Source organism: Equus caballus, chromosome 15 (assembly GCF_041296265.1).
Source record: "Equus caballus isolate H_3958 breed thoroughbred chromosome 15, TB-T2T, whole genome shotgun sequence".
Taxonomy (NCBI): Eukaryota; Metazoa; Chordata; class Mammalia; order Perissodactyla; family Equidae; genus Equus; species Equus caballus.
In genome coordinates, this window is record NC_091698.1 from 44684122 (window position 1) to 44711346 (window position 27225).

At 42.1% G+C, this 27225-nt stretch overlaps 1 protein-coding gene across 6 annotated transcripts in view; it reads right to left on the reverse strand.

Moving 5' to 3' along the window:
• Positions 1-372: 372 nt before the first annotated feature.
• DGUOK (deoxyguanosine kinase) overlaps positions 373-27225 on the reverse strand; it is a 28994-nt gene continuing 2141 nt past the window's right edge. The window contains exons 2-8 of one of the 6 annotated variants that reach the window (XM_023618873.2): positions 20772-20941; positions 19095-19207; positions 11047-11234; positions 7467-7614; positions 1756-1871; positions 1070-1166; positions 373-612 (exon numbers count right to left, since the gene is read on the reverse strand). In XM_023618873.2, coding sequence (XP_023474641.1) covers positions 586-612; positions 1070-1166; positions 1756-1871; positions 7467-7614; positions 11047-11234; positions 19095-19175 — 657 coding nt within the window. In that variant the 5' untranslated portion in view covers positions 19176-19207; positions 20772-20941 and the 3' untranslated portion in view covers positions 373-585. Of the gene's footprint in view, positions 613-1069; positions 1167-1755; positions 1872-7466; positions 7615-11046; positions 11235-11813; positions 11988-19094; positions 19208-20771; positions 20942-27225 lie in introns of all 6 variants that reach the window. The other 5 variants (XM_070236238.1, XM_001490901.4, XM_023618876.2 and 2 more) reach the window with 5 other exon arrangements.

The following is a 27225-nucleotide window of genomic DNA, read 5'->3' on the forward strand; positions in this document are numbered from 1 at the left end:
CTCTAGCTCTAGGACAAAGGTGTAAATCCCCATCGCATCCCCCATACCAAGAGTGCTGGACGGGAAGAGATAAAAGGGCTTCCTGGAGTTCGGGCTCCATTTCCTAGCTCTGTGGGCTCACACTTGGGCGTCCATCTGCTCCTGAGCCACTTCACTTCCCTTCTTCATGTCCATGGCAGGGCTCAGTTAGGAGTCCTGAGAGCAGTTCCTGCCCTGGCGTGTCAGAGGGAACGAGTGAACACAGAGGGAAGTCCAGCTGATGAAGAAATCACGAAGCAACAAACCTAGGACTCTTCTTAAGCGAAAAGCCTAGTCTAGAGGGGGGTTTAGAGCAGGCACCGACAGACACACAGTGAAATGAATGAACTGGACTAACAAAATAAGCGAAACTTTATTTCACAAGTCCTTGAGATATAAAAGAAGATAATGGCAAGTCTAAGAATAACAGAAGCCATACAACTGAGTGTGAGAGCACTCCAGGGGTAAAAGGAGATGGGAGTGGGAGGGAAAAGTGTGTGGCTCAGTACTTTTCTAGCTTCAGAAAGTCAGGGAGCCCAGATCACAGCCAGAATGTCTCGGTATTGGTTACAGATTTTTCACAAACGTGTTTACCTGTGGCAAAGAGAAAAACCAAGAGTCAAATTCACATTTTCAGTAGCCTATACGAGAGTATATCCACAATGCCTAGGTAGCCAAGCCCATGAGTTTTCTGTGAGCAAGGAGAAAAAAGGTATGGAGAGGAAACGTGACCTGCCCAGGGTCATACAGCATGAAGTGGCAGAGCTGGGAATAGCATCCAGAAGTCTCAGTTCCCTAGTTCTAGAATGCCTTAGAGGAGGAAGATAGCTGGGAAACACATATTACAAGTCAATTATGTAACAATTATTAGCCCAAAATACTTTAGAGAATAGGGATTCTATTTGTAACTTGTACAAGGCCCCATAGGCTTTGGAGTGTGAAATGCAATCTGAGGTGCAAAGCCCAAGGTCCATGGCACTGAAGTTTGAAGCAGAGATAAAAGTGCAATAAAGGAAAACCATTAGAAAGCAGGAGTTAAGGTCCTCCTCACCTTTCCCATGAGTTCTTCTTGTTTAGTTACTTCAGAAAAATCATTATTCACGTCCAACACCAGCACAGGAATGTTCACCAGAGTCTCAAAGTGCAGCCTATAAGCAGCACAAACATTTAGGGAACAGGAAAAAGAGAGCTGAGCCAAGCTTCACATACTCACCAAGCCTTAGTAATTCAGAGAACAGATCTAAAGTCACGTGACTTCTCAATGAAACTGCATACAAACAGCAGTTTAAAAAAAGAATTCAATAAAGCCGGCTGGAAAGAGGAAGGCTGAAATTTCTCTTTAGTCTTGAGAATGATACTGAAGGTCAGAGCCCCAAACGTTTTAAGTGGACAGCAGACCAAGCCCGAAGGGAGTAAAGGCCAAAACTAGCAATGTCAACTTAGTAAACTGACAATTTCTCTAAAATTTTTCAGCCCTTCACCCTGAGCCAACTACCACCATCACCAATCACCATGTTCAATCTAGGGGAATGTTAAAAAAGCTGCAGAAATAGAATCTCATAAAAAGTCTCTTGGAATATACAGATTATATCCAATATTAAGTTTCTGAGCTGGATAATGCTTGACTTTTCCAGTACATTCTGAACCTTCTTATGGGGCTGCACGTTGAAGTGCCTGCACTTTAACACTGGCTGTGGGAGGCGGCCTCTGTCTGCCGCTGCTCTCTGCTCTGCTTACTTGGTTGTCCTGTGAACGAGCCAGGCTTCGTGCTGATCATGAAGCTGCTCGAGATACGTCAGCTCAATTCCTCTCTCCTCTTCCCTCGCCCTCTGGTGCAGTCTCTTCAAACACACCTAAAAGACAATTCCCGGGCCTCATGGAGCTCATTTGTTATCTTGGCTGTTACAAGGCAGTCTTGGGGCTCTCAGACCCACTCATGATGTCTATCCTGAGCGCTGTAAACCACGACTTTGCTTCTGCTGTCTTGTTTTCTTATTCAATCACAGCTTAATAGCAAACATCATCCACCCCGGTAACCTGAAGTTACCCCTTTTTTTCCTCCTCCCAACCACATCCAGGAAGTCACTAAATTCTCTTTAATCTCTCTCTAGTTGTTTCTCTCCTTGCCTCCCTCTCACCTCTGCCCTAGTCAGGTCCTCATCACCTCTCATCTGGACTATGGCAAGAGCCTTCTGGCTCTCTGCCTCCTGGAGGCGGTGAAGTGAATGGAAAGAGTGTAGGCCTTAAAGCCAGAAAGTCCAGGATTAAATTCCTGTCTTCACCATGTGCTAGCAGCGCAATCTTGTGGGCTTCCAGTTCCTCATTTTCCCCTTGCCCCACAGGTCGCTGTGAGGATTCAGAGGTAAGGCACATCAAGTTCCTGGCCAAGGCTGTTCTCTCCTTCCTGCTGGTCCCCCTCAGTCCACCCTTCCACAGTACTGCAATATAATGGCATTACTCTCCTTGCTTAAAGACTTCACAGGGTCTCTACTGCCTACAGCCATCAGCCAAGGTTCAAGGAAGTTTGAGTAGCATCATATTTACAAAAGGGTAAGTAATCTGAAATATCTCCTTCACTTCCTATCAAACACTCACTCTGGAGCACAATGCAAAATCTGCATTAAGTCAAAGGAAAAAAAGTGACATGAGACTAACCCTCCTTCCAGAGTGTGCATAATTCTACTCTGCCTTCACCTGGTAGAAACGTTGGAAGCAGAGTGGCTCAGAGAATGTCATCTTCTCCTTTACTTGTCACACAAGGCCATTCCCAGGGTCTGGCACCCCTCCTCCCTCTGCATCTCGGCGTCCTCAGCTCCCGCCCTGGGCTCACTGCTAGAGCAGTGGGCTCTGACCTCCTGTCTGCAGCACAGACCAAGCTCTTTCACACCTCAAAATGTTTGCTCCAAGTGTTTGTTTTGCCCGAACTCCATCTTTCCTCTCTCCACCCAGCAAATATTTCATTATTCAATGTCATCTCTCCTGGGAAGAACAGATGGATTAACTCACTGATTTAGGACTTCCCTCTTTGAAGCACCCTAAAAACTTTCTAAAGGTCGTGCACAGTATTCCCAAAGATGCAGAGTCCTTGCAGTTTCCTTCTCATCCTATCTTTCCTCTAAGGAAACGAAATCATACAAGCAAATTTCACTTATGATCTTATGTCCAACTTTTCAAATTGATGAACAGAGACAAATCTAATAGGTTAATACTTTTAGCACTTACCCCTCACATTTCTCCCTTTCCCCTGAATCAATTATTGTCCCAAGTTAGATGAAGTCCCCTGCCTATAATTTAGTTAGATAATAAGTAAAACGAAATATGCAAAATAGCAAATCAAGTGCTATACTGTGAGGTGTGGATCTTAAGTGCAGCAGTTCAGATAAGGGAGGGCGCAGCATGGGCTCCAGCAGTCAGAGAGGCGATTCCTGGAAGAGGCAGGAGCTCCCCCTTTATCTCTGGTACCAGCGTACCGAGCACCACTCCGAGAGTTGAGCTACGCCCTGGGCAAACACAAACCACCAGTGGCATTTCAGCTCAATCGGATGACACAGGGAGGTCTGCAGAGGGTGCTCTGAGGGCACAGTGCCTGGCGGACACCCAGGAGGCAGGCCAGAGTCCGTCTTGTTCAGGGTTGAGTACTAGGCCTGGCAGGGTAGTTGGTCAATAAATTTTTGTCACATATATTCAGTGTTTTAATTTCTGACTAGTCTATCTCCATTTGCCTTCTTCTCCTACCTTCCTCTTTTCCATTTCCACTTCCTTCACTCTGAACCTGCCTCTTTTTTTCCCCTTCTTTCTGCTCCTACACCCCCACCCTTACTGCTGATGACTTCAAGACATTTCCCCTTATTCCCCACCTCCCCAGTCACACAGCTTTAAACTCTTGACTTCCAGCTACCCAGTTCTCCACCCCACTGACAACCAATGTTATTAATTTTTTGTGTACTTTCAGAAATATTCTACACATACACACATTCTTACCTCCACCTTTTTTTTCTTTAACCATACATATAAAAGGTGTCCCACCATACACTCTGTTTTTGTTTTTCTTCACTTAACAATATGTCTTGGAGATTGTTACATATCAGTACAGTACTTTCTCATTCTCTTCCATGACTTCAGAATTTTCCAGTGCATGGATGGAGCATAATATATTCAACTCGTCCCTACTGATGACCACTTGGGTTGTTTCCAATAATTTGCTATTACAAACAATGCTGCCTTGCACATGAGCCATGATGCCCAAGTGGGAGCATATTTATGGAGTGAATTTCAAGGAGCATTATTAATAGGTCAAAAGGTATGTGCACTTGCTAATATACACTCCCAAACTGCCTCCTTAGAGGCTAACAAATTTACATGGCCACCAGCAACGTAGCTTCAGGATTTCTAAACATAGCCAAGCTACCTAATTTTCCTCCTTGAGAGAAAAATATTATCAGAATTAATGAAAATGCATACTTTTAAAATGAAAATATATTTTCAATTATACACAAGGGCAGAGCAATTCTTTTTATAAAAGCTATAATTATTCATTCATTGCTGGCAGGCAAACATTGATGTTAAGGTCTCTCCTATTAAAATAGGCTAACATTTCCCTTTTGACCATTAATTTACTTAACAGAGCAAACTTTTCTTCCCCCTAGAAATCTAGCTAAACTCCTATTTTAAGCATTTGGCATAATTCGTGATTCTTGCTTTACTGATACAGCTACAACAAATTCTTTTTAAAAAAATTCTGTGCAAACAGTGTTTTAGTCTGGTCCCTCTTCCTCTCAGTCCTCATGGCAGGACACAGCTGAATGTGAACAGGGAAGATAGTGCAGCTGCAACGGCCAGGGAGGGACCCTTCTGCCTATCTGCCCCCTTCACCTACCTCCCCCTAGGAAGAGCTGCTGCTCAGACTGCTTGGAATCAGAGACAGCAACGAGACTGTGACTGCTGGTGGGTCTGGCCATTGTGCTTCCCAAGCCCCAAACTCAGGTGCCATTTGTTCCCAGGCATTTCCAGCATGCCGTCTCAGCTGCAAACGGTCCCAGGCAGGGCCTGGCTCTGTCAGGCACACTGGTTGGCTGCACTCTCTCTCCTTGATCCCATGGGTCTGCGTGGGGACACTGAGGCCCAGCCATTTCTTTTCTGATGTTTCTTTGTTATTGGCTTGCTCACTTTTTAGAATTTAGGAGAGTAGGTGGACAGGAGCAAAAGGGCCCACTTAGGTCCATCTCTCATGCTCTAAACTCCAGATTTACCAGGGCTCTGCAGTGAAGTACTGGGTACTTGCATAGCTTTTTACATAGAGATGTTTTCACTTCAGTTCTGCTCTTCTCTTGGATATAGTTACCTTTGAATCTCACAAAAGAAGTCAGGGCGACTTCAGGGGAAGGATACCGGCATTCCTGAGTCCCCAGCTCTAATGCCATCAAAACAGCACCAAAATCCCCATCCAATCTCAAAATGAATATGCAGTTTTTCTTTTTCTACCATTAAGTTGTAAAAATCCTTCAACTCCCCTTATTCTACCCTAGCTGAAATATCTCAATTAGTTTCTTCAAAAAAGATGTATCAGCCACACCGTAATAATCACCACCACCACCGTCATCATCGTCCCCTTCTCAGAAAGTCATTCCGGGTGCACAAAGAAGTGAGGAAGACTTTCTTGCTTCCCTTGCTGGGTCCCAGTGTCTGAGTTCGATCTCAGCTCCCCAGAAACAAAGCCTCTACAGCCAGCCCAGCACCCTGTTTCACTCTCAGGAACAAGTCCACCCACTTCCTCATTGCCGACACTGCCTTCACGGCACTGAGCTGATTACGCTGAAGTTCTGCTTCTCTTGGAAAAGATCAGGTCAGCACTCTCAGTTCTTCTTATGCTTAGCCCCTCAACCTACTGCTTTTTCAGCCATCCATCCCACAACTCCTACTGGAAAACATGCCACCTCTTCAAATTCCAACCATAGTCTCCATTCAGTTCAAGTCCATGGAGCTCTCCTTCAACTTTTGCCCAGGCCATGAGCCTTCTGGAGGACCAAGACTTTCCTCTCATCCTGAACCCGACACTCAGCTACTTCAAACCATCCCCTTAGGCAGAGATCTCCTTTTCCCCTACACCAACACCAATTCCCACCCCAACAGGATGGTCACCTCCTTAATTTACCTCTTCTATTCCTGCTCCAGGCAGTGAAGACTACTGAAAGAAGTCATATAAATGTGACCCAGCCAGTTTCAGCTTGGTTCTTTTCACAGAAGGTTCTCAGCCCTCTGGCTTCACTGCATCTCTAGTTGAGTTTCACTTTAAACCTTAGACCCTATTTATTTCTGTGGAATCTCTTGATTTCCTCCCATGACCTAGCTTCTGCGTCACAATCTCCAGAAACTGCCGACACAAAGAGCCCGATATCTGGTCCCAGTCACACTCCAGGGCCTCTTTCCAGGCTGCCACCTTCCTGAAGTGAGGCCCTTCTTTCCAGTCCTCTCTTCTCCAGCTCTTGCAAGCCTGTGCAACAGACAGGGCCTCTCCCACCTGTTTTCTGACCCGGTCTGCTCTCAGGCTTCCTCCTGTCCACAAGGCTCAGTCCTGTCTCTAAAAAGCACGGCCTCTGGACTGAAGAGAGCTTTCCCTCCCAAGATTATGTGGCATATCTGGCATTTGACTGTACACTACCTATATGTCTCAAAGCCTGAGAGCAACACATCTCTCAAAAATTACCTCTTGCCTTAACTCAGAATTGTACTCCAGAAGAGTCCTTAGAGATCACTCGACTGAGCCACCGGATTTGACAGACAAGGACCCCTCCAGGAGAAAGGCTTCCAGGGGCTGCCCACAGTCACTGCCTGTCACTAGAGGCCAGGGACCACTGCTGTCTCCAGAGACTTTAGTGCTCCTGCCATGACGTCATCCTATTGTGAGCTAGAATGGCTCCATGGTCCAAGTCAGAGTCCTGGAATACAACTTCTGTAGTCCTTCCTGCCTTACCAGTGGCATTCTCAAGGTTCAAAAGGAGGTTACAAATTAGGGCAGTATCAGGATGAGGTGAGGAAACCCTCCATCTCTTCCTCTCTACATCCTATTCAGGAAACCATCAAGACCACCACAGACTCTGATGACCCACTTAGAGGGAAGGAAAAGCTGAGACAACTGATTATGGTTACCTGGTCAGAGGGTCCAACCTGCCAACCCTGGGTGATAAGACAACACCCAATTTTCTCTCTATTGTTGCTACATTAGGAGGAACCCTTTCTACGAATAGTCAATTGCTTTAGCCTTCTGCTGCAGAACACCTATGGGAAATGGGTGCTCAGTGGTAGAATGGGATGCTGTTTACCCATGACTCTCTGTGCTTCAGATAATACCCGCAATCTAATTTCTCCAACCAGAAAATCAGGGACTTGGAGAACATCACCTCTTAAGTTTAATATGGCCCTAAAGCCTAAAGCTTTAGGTTCTGTGTTACCTGGGGAGTGGCCCGGAGGTAGATGAAGCCATGTAATCTGAGCCGGCTGGCAAACTCCTGCAGGAGAAAAGAATGCCACTCCTGATAGATATGCCATTCGATGTCACTGAGGGAACCATTTTCAAAAAGATTCTTTGCAAAGATATACCTGGTTGGAAATGTAAGTGGGATGGGGGAGGGGAGAAAAATGAGAAATGGAGTGAAAGGCAAAAGAGAAAGAGAAGCAGACAAATCAATAACCAACTTGTTCCATGTCTATTCAAACCACTTAATCTTTCTAGCTCCTCATAAATCTGTAAAAAATCTGAATTCTTAACCTATTATCTCCTTCCTTGCTCAACACTAAGGTATGAAATAGCATCTAGCCTTTAGAGGTCCAAATCACAGCTCTCCAGATGGATTACTCCACTGGAAGAAAAGGGGCCCTGGAAGAGAGTATCAGTGGTCCCTAACAACCTTCCCTCTGGAAACCAGTCAGAACATACAGCAAATGGTGCAAGTAAACTCAAACTTTTGAGATTTCCTTATTATTATTGTAGCAAGCCCCTAAGCAAAAAAACAATCTAGTGTAAAGCACCCACCACATTTCATTTAAGGACTGAGGGCTTCTGAGTCTCCAGGCTGCTAAGCCAGCCTTTCGTCTAGTTGAGAAGTGAAGAAGGAACTGCATTTAAGAGGTGTCACCTCTGGAGCAGGAAGCGCACTTCCTACTGACTGCAATATTACCAAGTAAGCAGACTCTCCTCCAAAGCACACATGGGCTCTTATTTACTCGTTTCCTCTGCTGCTGAGCTTCCAATCCAGATACAAGAAAGCGAAATCTAAAAATCAAACTAGCTTTGCCCCCTGCTTACGTCCACAACTAAAGGAGCATCTGGTAAATAGGAAATTGGAGCTAAGCAGAAACCCTTACTTCAGAAGGGTCAATTCTGCTCTCAAACCTCAGGCATCTTAATACAAAACACAATTTACATCCTAAACAATGAACTCCAGTTTCTAAGGCAACGCTCAGCAACTAGCTAGCTCTGGGAAAATGAAATTCAGAATCCTTGTGTACAAATGGCTCAGGGAAGTACACATCCGAGGCTACAAGTGTTGCAATTAAGAGAATGGGTTGCAGAGTCACATTCCTGAGTCTGAACCTGGCTCCGAAATTCACTAGCTGTGTCACCATGGGCAAGTCATCAAACCATCTCTGCCTGTTTCTTCCTCTGTAAAAGAGATAACAGAGGAACCTAACTCATAGAGTCATTATGAGAATGGTACATAATCCTCACACGGTGCTTAGAAGAGTGACTGGCACACAGTATTCAAGACATCTTAGTTGTTATTATAACTACTTTTTTGCTAGGCTATGAAAAGACCAATTTGGGAGCGCCAGTAGTCAACTCTCCCAGTCTGGAATGATTTAGCTATAGTCTAGGCGATGGCAACAAAGGAAAAAAAGGTGACTTTTGTAACTCAAGTTCTGAAAAATGTTTTTAGCTTCTTCACAGGCAATATGGAAATTAAATCTTATAAAGAAAAATTAAACATCTGCTAATAAGTCCCATAAAAGGAGCCCTCCCCTTTTTTGAGGATAAGTATTTCTTTATTTCTCCCAGGCTGGTGCTGCTGGGGAGAGGGAGCAGAAGAGTGTGGTGCTGAGAGCTAAGGGGAGCGAACTACTGCAGTCTGAGTACAGGGGCTACAGAGAGGAACGAGCTTAAGGACTTGGGCATCAGGGTCCCTGCCCTAAAACCACATGCTATTGTTTTCTTTAATTTAAAGAGAAAAGATTTAGATTTCTTCCTCCCTGTTACTCACTCTCCCAACCTACCTGCGCTCCTCCTTTGGAACACAAAAAACACACACGAGCACATGTGCAATCTCAGAGTCCCCTGTTAGGCTGATTTCACCATGAAGGCAGGGCCTGGGTCTGCTCTGCTTACTGCTGCAGCCCCCAGACCCAGCCTGGTGCCTGAACACAGGTGGCATTCAATAAATCTGTGCTGAGCCAACAAATGAATGAATGAATTTTTAAAAGACTGGAAAGGCTTTCAATTACCTTCAGGATGAGAATGTGTAATTAGTTATCCTTTCTGTCTCAAAAATGCCCCTCTGAAGAAAACATGTAGAATGTGGTACCTGCCTACAGAGTAATCAATTCTCATCTCTTCCTTTACAAGTAAGTGTTAAGATCTTGCAGCTTCTAAAGAAAGTATTTCTATTTCTGAGGGGTCACTCACATGCCTACCTTACTAAAGGGCTGGAAATCCAAAGACCAACAGTTAATATGTTTCCAAGCAACCCAGGTGGTTACAGCAAGTCACTTTCCTAGTCTAAGAGGGATGGCTTGGGAGAGGAGAGAGGAAAATAGGGAGTAGTATATCCAACAGTTGAAAAAAAACCCAAATCTATAGCCCAACCATTCATAATTCATAGTTAGCTTTTATAAAGAGTAGGCTCTCTCTTGGGGCACATAGAGAAGGAATGCGCAGCCCATAGGGTTTGTTTTACATATCTTGCGTGATTTCTAGGTAATGTTAAAAAAAAAAATCACACACGTATAAACGTACCCTTATTTTTTTCCTCTAGGAGGCTTTATGGGAGCACTAAGAAGCAGAACTAGTTTGTCTAATTTGGAATTAATGGGTACCCAACTTAGTGTCTTCAGAAGTGAATGGACAATGAAAACGCAGCATTTTCCATTTTGATAACTCAAAGGGGCTAAGATAGACTGTCATGCTTTGAGCCACCACTTCACAGTGACACAAGGCATTCATAGCCTTCAGATAAAAAAGCTCTCAGGAGTGTCCAGAGCCAGGCACCCTCACTTCGTCTCCAAACGGCTTAAACACAAGTCACAGCCTGTTCTTGCAGCAGAGCCAGGGACTCCGGAGCCTAGACAGACTAGTTCCTCTGGAACCACCGGCGGAATTCCCGAGCTAGCTGCTAGGCTTCATTCAAGGTGACTCCACATCACCCTCTCAGGGGTCAAGATGATGCCCTCCCTTGACCTGACATCAGCACTGGATGTCCATTACAGACTTTGGCCAGCATAAGCCCTGTCACATAATAAGGGGTCGAAAAAGGATTCTTAAATCCAAGACAGAAGCCAGTTTCACAAATGTGCTACTTCTACTCAGAAATCCTTTCTTGAAGAATAAAAAAAGGATTAATGTATTTCTCACGTCATTTTAGAAATGCAAATTGTAATTCCCCCTGTTTTTTTCTTCAAGGTGATAACCCAACCACTGATTCATTTGGTTTCCTAGAATATATGCTGCTACTTAAGTGTGTATTCTGCCTTCCTGCATGTAACGGTTGTAGTAGGTAGCTACCAGCTTGCCTCTATGCCAGAAAAGAATAAGAAAACATAATCAGTGGCAATGAGGGAAATTAAATGCATTCAGTTTATGAAAAACACAATTTCCTTTCTTGATATATACGGTAACTCTGTGAAATTATAAGTCCGAACAAATCTGTGTAGCATTGTTCTTACAAAGAAGGGAAATTTTCAAAGTACAATTTTCACCAGAGAGAAAACAAGCAGTGCGGAGCATGGGGGCCTGTGTCTGGGGAGGGCTCCGGGTCTTACCTGTCACTGTACACAGACCTCTCAAAGATCTGGACAGCCTTCCCGGCCTGTAAGAGTTTCTCAGGGAGGGGCTCCAACTGTATTTTCAGGCGGCTCATAAAAGAAAATGTCTGGAACATGTAGGACCATCGTGCTGGCTCCTGGTACATCATATCCAGCAAGTTTCCAAGACTTTGGGTAGTGCAGGCCTATGGGGAAATTACAAAAGAGGAGAATTTCCTAGAAGGCATATTTATTTCATGGTGTTTACCTCTCCCCCTCCCCCACAGGTTTAATAATCAATGAGGGAAGCAATTAAAAAGTTTCCTTCCACTAAAAAGATAGAGTCACATCCCCCACTTAGTCGAAACCACATCATCAAGGAAGGGATTTCTGACCTTGTAAGATAAGAATATGACAGAGGGAGATGACACGCCACCTTTAACATACCAGAGAGGAGCAGAGGACGAACCACACACAGAATTAGCGCATTCGCTGATTGCTGGGTTTGAGGAGTCGGTCTGAGGAGGAGTTAACAATCAACAACCACCTAGAACTCTATCTGGAATCCAATCTTTCCACTGTAACACTGCGCTGTCTCTCTTTTGATCTTCCATTTGTGGCTATTTCTTTATAAAACCTCAACCCAGACAAAAAAGCAACTGATTATCTGAAAACCCAACCAACCAACCAGAGTTCTCTCTCTCATAGAAGGGCTATGATTTGTTAAAGAAACCTTCCTCCTCCTTTCCAGAGATTTTATGAAAGGCGTTTGAAGACCCACTTACTCGGCCCGTGTGGGTGGGAACACGTGTGGGATACTCATGAACCCTGGATTCTCTCCTGGGCTCTGCCACTTACTCCTGGCCAAAGGGAGTTTTGCACAAAGCACTTTGGATCTGCATTCACTCAGTCCCCACTAACGGAAGGCTTGTGTGGATGAGGCCTACATGGGCTGGGTGCTGTAAAGAGGACAGAAGACAAAACTAAGATTTATTTCAACGTTCACTATGCTATGTTATCTCATTTAATCTTCAAAACAGCTTTATGAGATGGGTACCACTGTTATGCCCATTTTCCTGAGGAGAAAATCCACTCAGAAAGGTTAAGTAACTTACTTGCCCAAAGTCTCATGGCGAGTAAGTATTGAATGCAGATTCAAACCTGGCTTTCTCTAACTTCCTCATTCTAATACTTCATATAAAGGCAAGCAAGACACAGCTCCCAAACTCAAGGAGCTCACGATGCTCCTTGAAAGGGAGTGAAAAGGATATAAAGAGCTAGAATACAAGGCAGAACTTGTGATGAAGGGGTTACCACATACGGTAGAGGAAATCTGAGGAAGTTTCTGGAATAAGGTAGCATTAAGCTGGGAAGTGAACGATATGTGGAATTTCCACAGGTGGAAATGGGGATTAAGAAAGCATTTCAGGTGGAGACAAAGATAAAGGAGGGGGAAAAGTTAGGTAACAAGTGGTACAATTTGGCTCAACATCACCCCTAGATTCTCAAGAAGGGTCCCGGCCCTTTGGGAGGCTTCAGCAGGAGCAATGAGTAGAGCAGAGTGGATCACCAAATGATTTCCCTCCTTCCAATCCCCCAAACCACAAACACACACCAGCCTCACAGATGGCTCCTGGCTGAGAGCGGAGGTAGAAGCAGGCGGACAAATTTGAATCTCCTCGAGTATCTGACGGTGTCACTAGAGACGGTGGAGCCCTTGGTGTGTAGCTTAGTTCTGAGACTGTATGGAACCCTGTTGAATAGAGTGGGGTGCTGTGCTGGCGAATGTACTAGGTCGACTGCGCGGGGGCTATTCCACCAGCAGGCTCTGGGCTACCAAAGGGAGACTGTTCCAGAACAAAAACTGTACAGAGGCCTGCATCACTTCTGAAAGAACCCATCTTAGCTACAGAACAAATGCAAACACCCCTTCAAACATATACACAAACAGAGGGACAATCATTGGATATAAAAATATTCAGCAATTTAAAAGGAGAGGACCAATCCACGTGCTCTGGACAAGCACCCTCTTAGGAGACAAGGTTGTAGTCAGAAACAGGAGAAAACGGAAAAGTCTCAATGAGATTCAAGAGATTGCCACATTGATAAGAACAGGCTATCATAAAAAAGGAGCAATATGAAAAGAACATTCTTAGAAGGGAAAATGGAATTGCCAAAACAAAACCCCCACTGAAGAGAATAACCAGCAGACCGTACACTGCAGTCAACCTATTTAGTGAATGTCACATATGATATCAGCTCAAGAAATTCTTCCTAAACAAGAAAAAAAAGCAGAAAATTAAGAAAGAAATGAAAAGACATGCAGGCTACAATGAGGAGATCCAATATACATTGTAATATAGTGGTAGGGTAATTTTTTGCTTTTTCTTTCTTTACTCTGGAGAGACACATCAAGATGTAATGTCACTTGTGTTTCACCTCACAGAAATTAACACAATTTTGTATCAAACAACTTCTCAAATAGGGGTTAGAATGATCTGTAACTTCACAGTACCCACAGCTTAGACAAAGCTACCCAACCAAGGAAACAATTTTCATTCTTATGTGACAAGAGTCCAATACACAGAAGTGAAATGCCACCCCCAACAAAAAAAGAGGGGAGCAGAGGAAGACCACGACTTGTAAGATACGTCTCCCTCTCAGCAAATTTCACCATCACTGAGAATCACTGTTTAAGAGAAACATGTAGTACCTCTAGGTATTTAAGAACAGAAATAAAGTTTGAAACCATGGTACAGTAGGAATTATAGTTAGAAGGAACTGATCAGATGAAAAAGAAGCTAAAATCAAAGAAAAAGTTGAAGAAAATCTCTGAGACATGAGACTTTCCACCAGAGAACTTCACTGAGTACCAGAGAAGATTTTTTATATATTTACATATACAGCTTTTACACACACACACACACACAGAGGTACCCACAACTGGACCTATCCTGGTAAAACGTCAACAATTCATAAAAATGACACAAAAACCTAGTGGGGAGAAAAACACGAATTACTTATTTTGGGGGGGACAAAAGGATCAGAGCCTTCTCTAGCACAGAAACTACTTTTTACATTCTGGAGCAAAAGAAAGACATTTTTAGACAAGCAATCACTCAGAAATTACAACACCCACATACCCTTTCTAAAAAAAAATTCTCTAAAATATATTTCAACCAACTGAAAAAAATAATCAAAATAAAGAGTTAAGAAATGGGAAGATGTGGTAATGAGAAAACAGTGGTCAGTGATCAACCAGTAGAACAGAGTTAAGTATAAAGTAACTGTTATCAATGTGGTTATGAAGTTTAATGCCAATTCCTATTGTTAAAGGAGAAATTTCACAATGTAAAAACATTCTGGATCTACACAATCTCAGATGACTTCAATATATCTGGGGGATAGAATCTGGAGAAGACGGTAATAAAAAAGTAGTAGAGTTGGGTTTTTTTTTCTTTCACAGAGACTCCATTAACATTGATAGGCAGGTTTAAACATATGTATTTTTAACTTAAATGTTTCCACCGGTAGAATAAAAAATAGTGAATTTCCAGTATGAATGAAGGAGAAAAATGAAAGAAAAATGTAAATATAGCAAAAAGAAAAAAAAGGAGATAAAAGCACAAAATAAGGTGGCAGGCGTAAATTAAACATAATCATAAAAGAGAAAAATTCCCAGGAAAGGCAAACTCTCAGATTGGGGAAAAACTAAAAATCGTGTTCATAAGAGAAACACCTAAAACAAGAAGACATAATTGAAGAGAAATGAACGCAAAATCCATCAGGGAGACGCAAATAAAAAGGAAATATAGGCGGCAAAACTGCATTAAAAAAAGAGCATTAAACGCTACAAGAGAATTTTTTATACTAATAACCCAATAAAGATGCCACAAAGAAGTCATGAACCTTTTTATGCGGAATAACAAGGCATTGAGATATATAAAAATAGAGCAAAACCAATTAAAAATACAAGGAGAAACGGACAAAACACAATACAAGCACAAAACTTTAACAGGCTTCTCTCAGAATTTAACATAAGAAGTAGACCCCAAAAATGAGAACTTGGAGGATAAGACCCTAAATCATTATTGTTTTCATATATTTGAAACTGAGATACATCTTACAATGTTTATAAGTTAAAATTAAAAGACATTTTAATTATTCCTTAGAAGTGTTATTAAATTATACATCATACAATCAATGGCATCTTAGAATTTATAAAATGTCACATCAAACTCCATACCTTACAGATAATACATATGCTTCTGAAAAATCCATGGCACTTTTACCAAAATTGATCATACAAAAAAATTGATCATACATAAGCCATGAAGAAAACCTCAGTAAGTTCCCCCATTAGAAACTGCTAAGCCACATTGTCTGACCATAACAAAATAAAGCATGCACAAAATCTACTCAGAAAATGTAAAATACCTTAAAAATAATTTTTGGGCAAAGAATAAATCAAACCTACAGTTACAAACTCTTTAGAAATTTCAGTTAAAATCTGTCAAAATCTAGAAGATAGGGCCAAAATTTATCCCACAAAGAAAATTTCCAGGTGCAAATTCTTCTATTATTAAGGCAGAAAAAAACAGAAAATACACAACCTAATCATTCAATTTAAAGAGCTTTAAAAATGCAAAGAAATTCTGAGAAAGAAAGGAACAAATTTAAAGGCAAAAATTAATGAATTAGAATGCAAGCTCTCATAGAATTAAAAAATAAAATCCATTAATTGGGTCTTTTAAAAAAGGACAGGGGCCAGCCCAGTGGCACAGCGGTTAAGTTTGCAAGTACCACTTTGGTGGCCCAGGGTTCACTAGTTTGGATCCTGGGTGCGGACCTACACACTGCTTCCCAAGCCATGTTGTGGTAGGTGTCCCATATATAAAGTAGAGGAAGATAGGCATGGATGTTAGCTCAGGGCCAATCTTCCTCACAAAAATGAGGAGGATTGGCAGCAGATGTCAGCTCAGGGCTAATCTTCCTCAAAAAAAAAAAAAGGTGAAATAAATAGAAAATCATCTATCAAATCTACCCCTCCCAAAATAGTCACACAAATAAACAATATCAGACAAAAGCTACAACACTTCTGGATACAGAAGAGTTTAAAGTATAAAAGGAAACATACTAATTTTACACTATTAAATTTGAAAAATCTCAAAAAAGGGCAATTTTCTAAGAAAACAAAATGATCAAAATTGACTCAAGGAGGTTAAAAAAAAACCCTGAATAATAATTGAAAAAGAAGCACTTGCCCAATAACTATTCCCCCAAATATCACTGAATACATATAATTTCAAAAATGATTTCTATCATACCTTCAAGGAATAGATAGTTCCTATGCTAAAAACAATGCAAAGCTTCTCACTTCATTTTCACAACCCTGATGGTAAAACCTGTCAAAAACTGTACACACAAATAGTAATACCAATTAAACATCAATATACATGCAAAATTCCAAACAACATATTAGCAAATCAGTAGAACAGTACACCATGACCAGAGGGTTCACTCTGGGGATGTGAAGATGGTACCATCATCACATCTATAACTAATACGAAGAGATTAAAAAAGAAAAACCCCACGGTTATCTCACTAGATGCTAAAAAGGCTTTTGATGAAAATTCAACAATTCATCCTGAAAAAAATAGTTAATATCCTAGTAATAGAAGGGTACTTCCTCCACATGGTCTATTGAAATGAGTAACAATCACAGAACTTAACAGTGATACAACAGAGGTAATTTCATTAAAGACAAAACAAGATAAGGGTGACTACCATCATTGCTATTATTTAGTATTGTTCTGGAACTTCTATCCAATGAAAGGAAACAAGAAAATAGAAATGAGGTATGAATATTGGAAAACTCTTACAAATGATTAGTATTTAGAGAAAACTATTATTTTCTAAACCTCAAATAAAGCAAAAATAAAAATTAATATGAGAATTAAGTCACACAAAACAAATACAAAAATCAACTGCATTTTTAAAAAACAGCAATACAGTCATGCATTGCTTAATGACGGAGATACGTTCTGAGAATCCATTGTTAAGTGATTTCATTGTTGTGCAACCATCATAGAGTGCACTTACACAAACCTAGATGGTATAGCCTACTACACACCCAGGCTATGTGGCACTAACCTTATGGGACCACCAATGTACATACAGTCCCTCACTGACCAAAATGTCATTAGGTAATGCTTGACTGTAAGCAGTTCGAAAAAGATGATGGGAAAACAGATGCCAGTCACAACAACAACAAAACATATAACCATTCAGGAATAAACTAACAATGATACTACTGGGACAAGTAAATATTTGGGGAAAACTAGACTTCTATAATTTTTAAAGTTGCACAAAAAAGTAAAACTAAGTAAAAGCAAGAGAAAGAAATGTAGGTACACGTTTTTATAATCTTGGGCTGTGAGAGGTCTTTTTAAACTTTAACATCAAAGGCAGACTTGACTGGGGCTGAAGGATCCACTTCCAAGAAGACTCACTCACATACTTGTTGGCAGGAGGACTCAGTTCCTTGCTGCGTGGGCCTCTTCACAGACAGGGGATGCTTCACGACGTGGCAGCTGGCATCCCCAGAGCCCAAAGTGATTGAGAGAGAACAAGATGGAAGACACAATGTCTTTCATGACCTACCCCAGAAAGTCACACTCTGTCATCCCTGCTACATTCTATTCATTAGAAGTAAGTCACTAAGTCCAGCCCACACTCAAGGGGAGAACTAAGGTCCAGCTCTTGAAGGAAAGAGTATCAAACAATTTGTGGACATATTTTTAAATCCCCACAGCAGGTAACCTATGGCATACTCAGAAAAAGACACATAATTTGTTTTCTAAATGGAAAAGTTAATTTCACGAATACTCCCACACATACATACATATAAACAATTTAAAAAACAAATATCCTCAATAAGCATGATGTGCCTGCCAAAAAAGGCAACACAATTCTGCGTTGGAATAACAGAAAAATGGAACCCAGAACTAGTTCTATGATACTCTGTACCGTTTAAGACTACATACAGACAGAATGTCCAGTTCATCTCTGAGTCCTACTCTCAGTGAATTCTAAGTGGAAAACTATCAAACTGGAGCTCCTCACCTAGACAAAGTTACTCCAGACTGAAACACAGTCTGGAGGAAAATGGTGCTTGGCTTGAAACAGAGAAGACTTAATAGGGAGAAAGAGCAGGAAAATCATTGCCTTCAACTACAGGAAAGGCTGCCACGTGGAAAAGTTAAAAGACTTAAGAGGCAGAAATTGAATCAATGAGCCAGAGTCACAGGGATGCAAAGTGGCTCATACAAGAACTTTCTAACAATTAGAGTTGTTAAAAACCAGAACGAGCCACTCAGTGAATGTTCTCAGTGGCTGCAGGAGAAGTATGCCGAGATTGAGGTATGGTGCTGCCACTCTCTCCACTCCCTCTAAGGTTCATGTCCAAACTGGTCCTTCCCTACTCACACGGATGTGGCTGGTGTTGAAAACAACACTATGGCCCTTCCCAAAGCAGTAGACCTAACACCAGGGCCTAAGGCACGAGGCACAGGTGAAATGTACAGTGCTTGGCATAGTATAATGTCTGGCCCATAGTATGTACTTTATAAATGTTAGCTATTATTTCTGCATTGACTCAAAGTGTGACAAGAGGCTCTCTAAGGTCCCTTCTAATTCCTAAGACTTCATAAATAAGTTAAAATCACTGTAATTAACTATTAATCCTGATACTCAGCTTCAGTAACATACTTAAGGGTAAGAATGACAAAATTAATCTTCAAAGCCAGGATGGCTGGACATGCTTAGGGAAACCACAAAGAACAGAGGCGGTCACTTATGTAGACATGTAAAAACCACAAAAATAAAAACTAAACATATTCAAACAAGTCATATCCTCTCTGGTGTATGTGGTCTGTTTTCTGGAATGCAGGCATTTTAAGAAGGAGACAAACTGGGCTACTTCACCTACTCAGAGCAAATTAGATTATTACAATTAGTTTATTCACCCATGCCCTGCCAACTACCCCCCACAACTGAAAACTTACTTTTTGGGTGCCAACAGCCTGGATATTCTGCCATGTTGCTACAGGTTCTGTAGCTATGTGCCACTCTGGGTACGTTTTCATGAGTAACTTCACAAAGGTGGACTTTCCCACAGCTGCAATGCAAACAGCGCGTATTGGGACACTTCCCAAATCAAGGCTGAAGGAGAAGGCTGCTACTAAACTCTGCCACAAACGCCCAACTCAAGGCAACAAGTCCCAGTTTTTCCAATTTCAAAACTCAGCAGCCATACCACTGTTAGACTGACGATGGGTTAGGCCACGTTAACTGACTCATCATAATGACCACAGGGAACAGGGAGAAAAAATATCCTTAAGATTTGATTTGCAATTTTAACGTCCCAACCTCCCAGAGGCAAAGTGTATTTAATAACAGTTGAAAATGTACTAGACTATCAAAAGCAGATGAAATCAGCTACTTAACTTATAAAGCTTAAATCATAGTTCTATTTATTCTGTGACACTGTAAAAATTGCAAGTTTTTCAAGATAGGAAATAAAGATTATGGCCATTATTCATTCAACAAATCTAACCAATATTCATGGAGTGCTTACTACGTGCTCAGGACTGTCCAGCACTGGGGGTAGATGGTAAACAAAACACAGGATGGATTTTGCCCTCAGAGGGCTTGTATGGGAGATAGATACTAAACAAACACAGAAGTAGCTAATAACAAATGGTGTTAAGTGCTAGGAAATAAAAATTCAAGATGGAATTTTTATAGCTCAGGAGGTCAGAGAAGTTTCCTCTAAAAAAAATGATATCTGAGGTAAGACATGAAAGATAAGAAGTTAGTCAGGCCAAGGGTGGGGGACGTGTAATCCTGGCAGAGGGAGCAGCATCAACAAAGGCTGGGAAAAGAGAAAGAACTTAGTGCACAACAAGATAGAAGAGAGAAATCGGGCCTACAAGAAGCCAGAGCCACTATAGCATGGTCAAGCGAGGGAGAAGAGTGGCTCCAGATGTGTGGAGAAGCAGGTAGGCAGGACAGGCCAGGTCACGCAGGGCCTTGTAGCCATGGTAAGAAGTCTGAATCTATTCTAAGGGCAATGGGTTATCTTCTCCCATTTACACCAATGTCTGGCCCATACCTTCCTGGGCTCCAGACTCACTATCCAAGAGCCCTCCAAACATCTCCACTTGGATGTCCCACCAACACTTCAAAGTCAGTACACTCCCTATGAAGTCATCATCTTCCCTACCACACCGAACTTCCCACCACATCCCCAATTTTCCCCATCTGTCCTTTTCTCTCCATTCCCACTTCCATCCACACTCAAGACCAGGCTCTCATCATCTCTTGCCTCTCTGACTCCAGTCTTGCCCTCTTTAATCCTCCGTCCATACTACAGCCACAGTGAACACAAAATAACAATGCTTGAAACCCTCTGACAGCTCCTTATTGCCTTCATGACAAAACCCAAGCTTTTAGTGTGGTCTAGGAGACACACCAAGGTCTGGCCCCCACACACACCACTCAGGCCTCAGCTTCCCTTCTGGCATCCTGAGCTCCTGCTGGACCAAACTCCTTGCAACTCCAATCATGCCACGTTCTCTCCTGCGAATGTGACTTTGCCTATGCTCTCCCATTTCCTGGAACACCTCCTCTCCTCACCTGGCCAGCTCCTACTCAACCTTTAAGACTCTGCTCAGATGTACCTCCTGCGTGAAGCCTTTCCAGACCCTGACACTTCTAAGCTGGATCTGCTAATCCTCCTTTGTGCTTGGTCTGGGATTCAGGGTAAGACTCCATCACTGCAATTTTAATTGTTTCTCCAGGTAGAAGATGGGGCTCCTCCAGGACAGGAACCAAAGCCCAGTCTAATAACCTGACAATGAATAAAACACAATATGTTATTAATTTCTGTTCCCTCTGAAACCCACATCTGTTAAAAATCAAAAAGTGAACCTTAAGAATGTGTCTGGAGCTCAATCTCCTCTATCAGAGATGGCCTTTCTCAAGTGAGTTCCAGCCTTAGGAGGAATGCAAATGGAACCAAGAGAAGGAAGAGAGGCACCCTTCTAGTCAATTCTATCAGCCACTCATGGTTACCAACTGGGAGTGAAGAGATGCCTCAGCAGAAGAGCCTACACAAGCAATATGTGACATTTATTACACACCACTCCAACTCCTCTCTGAACACACAGGGTAAGAACAAACAACATGAATCTGTGCATTCTGCACAGTCACGCTCCTCTCACAGTCCCCCCTCCACCCAACTCATGTGTGCCTTTGCAAATTTGCTCAGCCTCTGCTCTTCCCACACTTCAATGAATGAACGCCTTCCCCTGCTCTCCTAGGCCTAAACCCTTTCCCCCACCAAGCCTAAGGTCCTGCCTCTTCCAGGAAGTTCAGGACTTCTCTAGCTCACACCCAATTCCTACCACCCTGGGCACTTCAGTCAAACAAGAATTAACTGCCTATGAAATGGTTAGCATTTAATTGCTTCGACTGTTTCATGGGTCTCAATTTTGGTTTCCTAACAGGATCTGAATCTCTGGGGTTGGGTCCCAGGAATCCACATTTTTTAAAGTATGCCCAAAGTGATCCTGATGCATACTTACATTTGAGATTGTTATCCAGAATGATCTGATCAAAATCAACACAGGTGGTTTTTTAAAAATATAGGTTCCAAAACCACATACCAAACTACGAAATAAAACCCTCTGGGCTCATCAGGAAGTACCTAACAGAGTGGCAGGAATTACAAATTGGTTGAGTTTGTACATTATCAGATACCTGCCTGCCCTTAATAGCCCCCAGTTGAAAATATGTGGCACAGATGGTCAATACTTAGATTGCAGGTTGTGAATTAAAACTAAAACATGGTGCCTGCCTATCAGCTGAAAAGCTATTTTAATTAATACGAAAAGATGAAGGTAACTGAGTTGTTAAATGAGTGGGATTAAAGGATTGTTAGAATTATTTAAATTTTTTAAAAGTTAAAAACAATTACCTAAAAAACTATTGCAGATGGAAAGGAAGGACCCTGAGGGTTAGGAAGTTCAACTCTGAGATCAGACACGATTAGTTCATCTAAGGGCAGTCAGGAGTCTGAGAAACCGACTCATGCCATTTAAACACCCAAAACCTGGAATGCCAACAAATGAGATGTAATGGGAAACACACAGTTCCAATTACTGGAACAATCACACCAGGGCCACACCCCCACCCTGTACCCCACTCCCCATTCCAAAGCTTCTGGAAAGCCAGTTTAGTAATCAAAAGTCATCTTCAGGAAACAATGACAGTAAATGGTGGTAGAAGGTCCTAAGGGCTGTGCCATCCCCGTGGCTGTAGGGCTTGGAGCCTGGGTCATTTACCTACAGGGCAGTATTTCTTAACCTGCATTCCGATGGAACTCAGCTGTGCCAGGCACCACCCACAGATGTAGAATAATTATTTTAAAAAACAACTCAAAGTTATATATTTATATGACAACCAGACAGCATAACTTTTTAGTGCTGTGATACCTGATCGTAACAGTTTTTTTTCTTCCTGCTTGAGTTTTGACTGCTGTTTTTTTAAAAAAGACAAACGTTTAAAAATGTTCCCAGGGGCTTCGTAAGAGTGGCGGCGTCTCGTTCTCCACTGCTACACAGGCCTCCTCCTAGTGACCCAAACCCTCACGTCCACTGACAGCCGCTCTTCTTCATGTAACACTAGGCAAACTGACAAATTCCTCTCTGTCTGGTCTCTGCAGAGCACCAGCCTCCTATGATATCATTATCACAAGTTAGTTAGATCTCAGCTTAACTGTTATCTTTCAATATACTTTTCAATATCATAAAATTTGGGAGGTATCAGACCTCAGATGTGAGCACCAAACCGTCCCTTTGGGCCTTGGCTATTACTGTACTTTATTATATGTGCCATGACTTGAAAAAGGGTGAGAGGTACTTTCTTAGAGTACATTACTTCAACATGTTGATTTTTATTAGCACCAGGATTCTCATCCCACAAGTTGGACCAAAGAGTTCCTTTGTTAATGTTCATCTTTTCCTAAGTCATGGTTTTCTCCTCTGACAAATTTTTCTACAAACTTTGATACTACATTATGCTAAAATCTAATAGTAAGATAGTATTTGATTTAACACCCAAAATAACATATTATAGTATTTAAATTTAACACAATTGTATTTCATGGGAGCCTCTTAAACATACCATCACCTCCAGGTATTTTCTTCTCCTGAACAAGATGAAAAACATAGGGAAAAATCCAATTCTGAAACCTTTTACCAACAAGCAAACAAAGGCAGTAAATATAAAACAGTCTATCTTTAAACAAAAAATTCAAAGAAAATTTAAAGCCTTTATTTTAGAAACTGGATTTGATGCTGCATTCATTCACTCATTCATTCAAGCTACTAAGTAGTAGGTACCACACTAAAATGATGAACTAGCTGAGTTCCTGTCCTCAAGGAACTTATATTCCAACTGTGAATCTAAGTACCTAGGATCAGACAGGCCCCGAGCCTAAAAGCATTCTGGACAAACTTAACAAAAATCACTCAGCAGGCTTAAAAGAAATTTAATATATTTTTGCTCCAATTCCTTTTATTTTCTTTTCATGAGAAATGATGTTTACCAAAAAAAAAAAAAAGGTTCCTCACAGCTTCCAGAGAAAGATCCAAACTCACGCATTCAGCATGAGCACTTTGCTGATCTGGAATGCTCTCCTCCCCACTTTGCCCACCAGTTGATTCATCCTTTCACTGTCACCTTCTCAGTGAAGCCTCCTTCAACTTGCTCCAGCTCCACTTCATCCCTAGGCAGAGTTAATGACTGCCTGCTCTGGTTTACCAAAGTATTACACTGTAATTATTTGTTGACTCATCACCCACTCCAGCTAGACTGGGAGCTTGCTTTCTGAAGACACAGATTGACCTTATTTCTTTAGCATCCTGAGTAAGTAGCCAGGTACTGAATGGCGATAGATGGATGAAATGAGGTGAATCAAAGAAACAGAGAATCGAATATACAATGTTTGGAATTAATAGGTCTTTTTTCCCTAGGATTCTTTGCCCAACTGTTTATACTCAATAAAAGTAAAAGATGCATATTAGTGATGTTAAGTGACTAACTTTAAATGCTAGAGGAAACATGTTATTAGGGAAGCTCTCCAGCACTTTATGTACAAGTCTCTAGACTGCAAAAGCGTAAAACAGTTTCCTCTTCTCTGGCTGGGTCTTTAAAATCAAAGTGAGAATGGTCTGAGATGACTTGCTGATGACATTTCAAACAGTACCCCTTTCTTCAGTTTAGGTTTGTAACCATAAAACAACTAGCCTTGGAAGGTGATAATACACTTTCGTGATGAACACACTTAGAAGAGAGGCTAGGTACTTACATTTTAGATTTTAAGGGATTCTAGGTACCCAGCTTTTGACTTTCAATCATACATGGCATAGGGCTTTGTAACTCATGCTAGATGCCATTAGTTGCTGTTTCACTGACTCACTTCCCTTACACATACTGTGGTCTACACCTGCAGGATAAGATTAATAGGATTTAGAGCAGCAGGACCACAGGAAAAGCCCCTCTAAACATCCCTAACTTCAGTTAGGACAGGGGTTTGCCTTCTCCCTCCGTTCAAGTTTTCTGAACGGGACTCATTCCCATTTGTCTGGGGATGCCACCTGTGATTAGAGAACAAGATAATTCCTGATTTGATTGTAAACGCAGTTTAACATAATTCCTTTGTAGGTATCAATGACTAACTTCCACATGGATATCACAGCATAGATTCAAGCATCTGGTAAACAATGAATGAGTCAGGCAAGCAGTTAGGTGCTGATGATACAAAGATGAACAAGACACTAAGTGGCCAACTCAGGGAAGATGGTGAATGTGCAAACAACCTCACAGAACTCAAGTGCTGCAGAGTTGTCGGTACAAAATGTAATGAGAGCACGCAGAGGAGGCAGTGACTAATTCGGTCTGGGGAGAGTCATCAGGGTGTGTGGGGTGATGGACAGTAATAGGAGATAAAACCAGAAGGAGCCAGATTAAGAACCCCACCCACTTCTCATCAGTCACACTTTCCCTGGGCAACTGCATTCACTTCCAGGCTTCAACAACTACCCCCACAGGCCAAAAACTTCCATATCTGAATCTCAGCTCCCACCTCTCTCTTGACTTCAGGGATGTGCCTCAGACATCTATCTCTGTATGTCTCAGAGGCACCTCATACAAAACATCTTTTCTTCCCTCCCTAGACAGCCTCTTCCTTCATGCCCATCCTCAGTTTTCAGAGTCAGTAGCCAAATTATAAACTTCACTGCCATACTCTTATCCCTCCTTACCCCACTGCTTCCTTATCCCTCACCTCAAGTGGCACCCAAGTCCTGCCAATCCCACTTCCAAAATTTCTCTCAATCACTTCTCTGTCCCTCCATTCCTTCTGTTCAGGCCTGCATCTTCCCTCCCTTCAACTACCACAACAGCCACAAAACTAGTCTATCTACTCCAAACTCTGTTCCTATTCATTCATTCAACAATCTAGATGCAAGGCACTATGGGTACCGCAGCAAACAAGACAAGCTCATTCTAGTCGTTCATTCTAGCCAATTTCCTTTTAAAAATTAATCTGGTCATGGCACACACTGGCTTCAAGTCTTCAGCAGCCTCTCAGTGCCTGCAGGAGAAGCATGGCCCACAGGCTGTTCAACATCTGGCAAATCCTACCCTTCCACCCTCTTGTTCTGCCATAATCTCATAGGCCCTTTAAACTCCAGGTACATCCAGTTACTTCCCTGTTATTAAAACTGCACGTTTCTTTAGGCTTTGCCTCGGCCGATGTTATTTCCTCTGCTTGGAACACTCTTTCCTCTTCTCCCCCTTGGGAATTCCTACCCCAGAGACTCGGAGTTTCCATGCCCAACATGGATGAGTTTCCATGCTCATCACATGGAAGAGAGATTATGTTTAGAAGTCTGCTTCTCCCACTTAGCTGTGAGCTCCTTAAAGGACAGGTGTTGTATCACATACGAGTCCATGCTCATAGGAGGCACTCAGTGAGCCTAAGATGAATGAGAAAGCAAGAAAGCCAAGAAATCTGGAAATGCTAGGAAGCAAAGGTTAGGAAAACTGAGACAGGCAGCTCAAACCTCATCTGAAGGCCAGTCCAAAGTACTTATTTTGTGAAGTACTTTGGTACCTTTCTGGGCTCTGAGGGACATGTTTCTCAAAGTACAGGACAGAACATCTTTAAACAGCACCAGCAGCAGGCAAGTAGCAGGACCCTCTCTTATTCCTTTTGATTTGGCTGGAGAAACACACACAGCCGTGGTGACTGGTCTCACTTTACATTCATGATTACCAAGTCCAAGTGGACCTTAATGCAGCCCAGCAAGTCTACACTTCTCGCGCTCGCTCACTAGACTACTCCTCGTCTTTCCTCTCTCCTCACACTCGCTCTTAGCCGATCTTTCTTCCTGTTTCACTGAGAAAACGGACATAACCAAAGACCTTCCCCAAGTTCTCTCCACACCTACTCGAGTCAGTTCTCATTTATTTCGTCATTCTCTCTGTTATGAGGGATAAACTGTGTTCCAAGATAAGGCCGACCTCTCTCTACTTGGGCAAGAGATTCCATTCCTTCTTGCTTACTTAAAATCATTCCAGCATATCCTCTCTCCTGCGTCACCACTTTTTTCCCTTTCTATTAGACCATGTCCGCTTACAAATATGATCTAATTCCTCTTACAAAAAGAAAAAAAAAATAAAAACAACTCTCTCAAACCCTCTTCCCAATTCAGCTACCCGCTCATGTCTCCCCTTTCCAGGAAAACTTCCAGTTGTCTTAACCCACTGTCTCCAATTCCTGACCTCTCATTCTCCTTGAACTTATACCAGACTTTCACCTCTACTGCTCCTAAAAATTGTTCAAGCTCACCAAAGACCTCCATTACTTAAGCAGCATTACATCATTTGCTCTCCCTGAAGACTTCTTCACTTGGGTTTCAGGATATCATTCTATTTTGGTTTTTCTCCTATCTCAGTGGTCATTCTCTTTCAGTTTCTTTTGCTGGTTTCTTCCCATCTCCCCAATCTCTTTAATATTTGCATGCCTCAGGGCTTAGTTCTTTCCTTCAATACACGTAGTCTCCT